The sequence below is a fragment of the Atta cephalotes genome (genome assembly GCF_000143395.1).
Source record: "Atta cephalotes unplaced genomic scaffold scaffold00076, whole genome shotgun sequence".
In the NCBI taxonomy this organism is placed as follows: Eukaryota; Metazoa; Arthropoda; class Insecta; order Hymenoptera; family Formicidae; genus Atta; species Atta cephalotes.
In genome coordinates this window covers 216,862-221,459 of record NW_012130140.1, presented here as the reverse complement: position 1 = coordinate 221,459, position 4,598 = coordinate 216,862, and the positions used below count along the sequence as shown (strand labels likewise).

General features: G+C 37.3%; 2 protein-coding genes across 2 annotated transcripts in view; both read right to left on the bottom strand.

Annotated features, from left to right (window-relative positions):
- The window catches only part of LOC105624373 (activin receptor type-2A), a 5,717-nt gene extending 5,651 nt beyond the window's left edge, over positions 1 to 66 (bottom strand). Inside the window, exon 1 of the mRNA XM_012205737.1 lies at positions 13 to 66. Coding sequence (XP_012061127.1) covers positions 13 to 66 — 54 coding nt within the window. The remainder of the gene's footprint in view (positions 1 to 12) is intronic.
- A 1,498-nt stretch (positions 67 to 1,564) lies between these two features.
- LOC105624347 (pre-mRNA-splicing factor SLU7) lies at positions 1,565 to 3,283 on the bottom strand. The gene has a single exon (XM_012205707.1). The coding sequence runs from the start codon at positions 3,281 to 3,283 to the stop codon at positions 1,565 to 1,567; it is 1,719 nt and encodes a 572-aa protein (XP_012061097.1).
- Between the last annotated feature and the right edge of the window lie 1,315 nt (positions 3,284 to 4,598).

Below are 4,598 nucleotides of genomic sequence, written 5' to 3'. Positions count from 1 at the left end.
ACACACACACACATTACCTAATAATCCCAGGAAGATGAGAGGCAGTATCGTCGCATATACGGACATGGTGAGTGAATCGTAAAAGCATACCAGTAATTTTGAGTCTATTAGCTATTAAGCAAATTGTAGTAATTTATCCGCCGACACATCTCTTCCTTTCTCTCTCTTCCTCTCTTTCTCTCTCTCTCTCTCTTTCTCTTTCCCTCTCTTTCTCTCGTATCTCTCTCTTTTGTTTTCCCTCTTCCACCTTTATACAGAAATAAGCGTAGATTTATGTCATCTTCAACGTCGAATCATTGCCAGTCTCGTAACTTCCGAACAAAAAACATACTCCTTCCTTTTCTCTTCTGCTTTTCTTCTTCCTTTCGGCGCGTTATGCGACACGCTAGCAGCGCAATTAACTCACACGCGGTTTTCTAGTTAAATTAAGAAAAAGATTTCATTTTCGGAGTTCGAGTTAAAAGGAACGTACAGCAGACGCGTAAAACGCACAGAACGACATGCTGGGTACAGAATACCCACAAACTGTACACTTATCATCGGCACGAAAATACAACACGGCAAAACATCATATCGTGGATCATGGGAATAAAGCCTCAGGGAAAAAAGACATTTGATGTCTAAAGTCACGGTCTGCTTCTAATATGGCAGTCTAGCGCTTTTCTCTTGGTCATCGATTTAATATTATCTGAAGTCGACGAACTATCATATATTTCAGATACTCCAGCGCACGCAATGCCCTCTGAGCGATAATTCTATGACTTTTTTTCCTGAGGCGCGGAAATGCAAAGTTTTATATAAATTCATATTTTTTTCTGTGAATTTAAGACCGACTCTGATCAAATTTTAACGAATAACTCCGATTAATATTAAACGACTGATACTTATTTAGATTAATTATTAATCTCAGTTTAACTTATGCACACTGGACACGAAATTGTTTGTCGCGCAATGAAGTTGGAGTAGTAGCCAATTAATTGTTCATATACATATACAAATCGATTTACGCTGGAGTTATAAACTCATAACATCGATATTATTAACTCCAGCCAATCATAGCTATTCCTCTAAAGAATGGAAAGATTGTGATTGAGTACATTTCCGAACAGTATAAACGTCTAGCCACTTATCGTGCGGCAAATTGTGACGTGTAGCCAATATACAGCTCCTAACATGTTCATTGATTATCGCGTCACATTTTGCCGCGTGACAAACATTTCCACGTCCAGTATGCAGAAACAAGTGAGAAATTAATTAATCTACATTAATAGAAATGAACATAACTCCAAACTGAAAAAATGGCCAATTAACTTAATGAATGATATCTATTGATATGAAAAATAAAATTATTAATTTTCTTAGAAAGATTTGAATATGGAAAGATTAGATTAGGAACAATGAATTATATAATAAAAAATTGTAAGCAATTGTTGAATTAATATATATAATTAGTATCATTAAAGTACCTTTTAGTATTTTCGTAAAATAATATAAGATAAATATTACAAGCTTTACACATAAACATATATACAATAGCAATGTCCTGTTTTGTAAAACATTATTTTTAAAGAAAATGGACCATTGGATCTTCATCGCGTTTACGTTTCATTTGATATGCTTCTATCTCTTCAGCTGTCAATTCCTTTGTCTCGTACATGCTATTGTACGGACGTTTCCTCTCGTCTATTTTCAACATCCTGTCTGCTTGCTTCGCATTTTCCTCTTCCTTTCTCAGCGCTTCTTTCAATCTGTCTTCAGCTTCTGCATTATTACGTTTTTTATTCTTACGATTTTCTTTTCGTTTCTGTTTTTTCAATTTTCGTTTAGCCGCTTTACTCTGCAATTCCGTTCTATTTTTCATATCATCCTCAGACGAAGATTCACTATTGAGGGAATGATTGTCATCCATTGTATTTGATTTATCTAGTCCTATTTCTTCCATAGATGGTATTTTATCTGGTATGCTATTGTTCTCTGCTTCCGCTGCTTTTTTCCCTGATTCTCCGGTGCAATATGAATTTTTTATGAAGGAATGACAGCACTTGTAAGCCCATTTTCCATCTTGCCAATAGGAACCCCAGATCGATGTGTGATTATTTGGATAAACATCCTCTTCATATTTAGATCTTATCACTTGTCTGTCTTGTCCTTTGATTATTTTACCGTACCTCGAATATTCAACGTAGTGTTCAGTCTGCGCTAATAATAGAGCCTTCGGTGGTGCTTGAAGATGCTCTTCACCTCCATAACGCTCGATGACACCGTCACGTGCTTTATCTTTCAACTCGTCGCGTTTCTTATCATATTCCTGCTTCAATAGTTCTAATTTCGTAGGCTCAGCCAATAAATGTACATCAACTCCTTTTTCATGCGCTTCCCAAGCAAACAATTGTGCATTAGCATGCTGCTGCGTGTCTCCTGAGAAACGAACTGAGTTTTCACCTTTGAAATCCACTTCACGTTCTGTACCTGCATAAGGATTGTCACGCATAGATCTGGTCTTTGGATCATAATACGCGGAGTTTGGATCTAAATTACGCAGATACTTGGCCGTGTCCTCTCGAATCCGGAGATTCCTCACAGTAATGCGCTGCTTGGAATCAACTTTTGTACCAGGCATGTCCACTTCGTCTACATATTTATCTTCGTCCTTGTCCGAGTCTTGCTCGTCATTTTCTTCTTCTGCATTGAGTTTCTCGGCACGCATCTGCCTCTTGGCTTCTTCTATCTTTTGATACTCTTCGACAATCGCTCTGTGCTCGGAAGGGTCGTAACCGGCCCATCTGTCTCTCTTACCATCATAGTCCATAGACAGCTCGGGTTGAGTAAATTCATCTGGCGCTATCTTGAAATTAGTATACTTTGCACCAACCTTACGTGGTCTCTCCATACAGTCCTTCCTCTTGTGAGTCATCGCGCCACAATTCTCGCAAGCACCCTTACGATACTTGATAGCCGTTCGCGAGATATCTACCCCGCGATTATACCAATCGTCTATCGAACTGTATTGCTTCTGTTTCTCAGGTTGTGGTCTCTGATGCTTCAGAGTGGGGCCCTGAGAACCGAAGTACCATGGTGTCGCGCTGATGTACTGCGGAATATGCGGATTGATATCTTTACCCTCCTCGTCGACGGCCGCGGGGGCTGTACCAGCCTTCCTCGCTTCTTCAAGTTCCTTTGCTTTTCGCCAGTCTTCTCTGCTCTTCTTCCGCGGTTCATCGTCGAACGAGCTCTTGTTCTTCAAGATGCTCGACACCGTTACGTTTGCCGACGAACCGGCCATTCTTTCGATTCACTGCTTAGCTTTCCAAGAGACTTGTTTTTTACGTAATTTACGTCTTAATATAAGACTGCTTATGAGGTTAGTTTTTTATTGACAACAGCTGAAGTATAACCAATATAGCCATCTTCGCGGCGTGCCAACATATGTGATGCGATTTCTCAATGTGAGTATACGCTCGATCTAGTAAATTACTAAATCGTTTTATACTAGGAAAACTAGTGCAAAATTACGCAATTCGGTTTCTATATTTCTACCCTGGTGAAAATTTTTCTCAGAATTTTTCATATAATTTTTTAGAATTTCTCTAATTTTATAACTTTCTCACATTTTTTTATACAAACTGGAACATTTTTCAGAAAATCTACATCTTTTCTCAGAATTAGTCATATATGTTAATTATGAAATATCGTAAGATTTTTAAGATTTCAGAATATTTCAAAATTCACTTGTATGAGAAGTTCTGAGAGAAGATGTAAACTTCATTAAATAATTTAATCCTTTTAAAGTTGTAAAAGGGTTAAATTATTTCTTAACTGAAAATATGTGAATTGATTTGCATTAATTGCAGTATTGTACTAGTTGTCGTAGTGACAAACGGTAAAGGGTCTGTTGCTCCCCAAAAATGCATTTAAAACGAGATAAATATATATTCGGACGTTGAAGAGAGAGAAAGCGAAGATGCTGAGTGCAAAAAGTGCTATAAACGCGAACAGATCCAAATTGTAGGAATGGAGAAATTCTCCACGCATGCGACTACTCGATAATTAATCGATGTTGTTAAGTCTGGCCGTCATGTTCGTATTTACATAGTGCTAAGTAGACCGACAGACGTAATTGTTGGTGATGAAACAAAACATTGGAACATGATTTGACACGCAACTATTTAATTCCATCTGATGACGAACTTACTTAATTTGAAAGGAGATACCGAGTTATATTAATTACAACGCACAAACGACAGTGCAAGAAGACAATCCAAAAGCTATCAATCTTACAATTTATATACATATATACAATATATTTCTGCAGTTATTATTTACGAGAAAAATGTGGTTATATTTTATACTCGTCATATTCGGCATTTTTGATGTCGCAATGGCTTCCAATTTTGATTTCGGTGATACTCTAGCATTGATTTTAGGGTTAACTATAGCGATTATCGGATTCTTCGCTTGTTTGGGGGCTTACGCACGAAGGCGAAGTTTTGAATCTTTGTGATGCTTTACAATCTGTTTAAATATATCTAACAGTAAGTGTAATGTTTAACATTGCAAGTTCTTCATCCAGGACATAAATAAAATATTTGAAATTTTTT

Excerpts from the sequence above, each read along its gene's own strand:
- LOC105624347 (XM_012205707.1), bottom strand. The coding sequence starts at position 3,283 with ATGGCCGGTTCGTCGGCAAACGTAACGGTGTCGAGCATCTTGAAGAAC.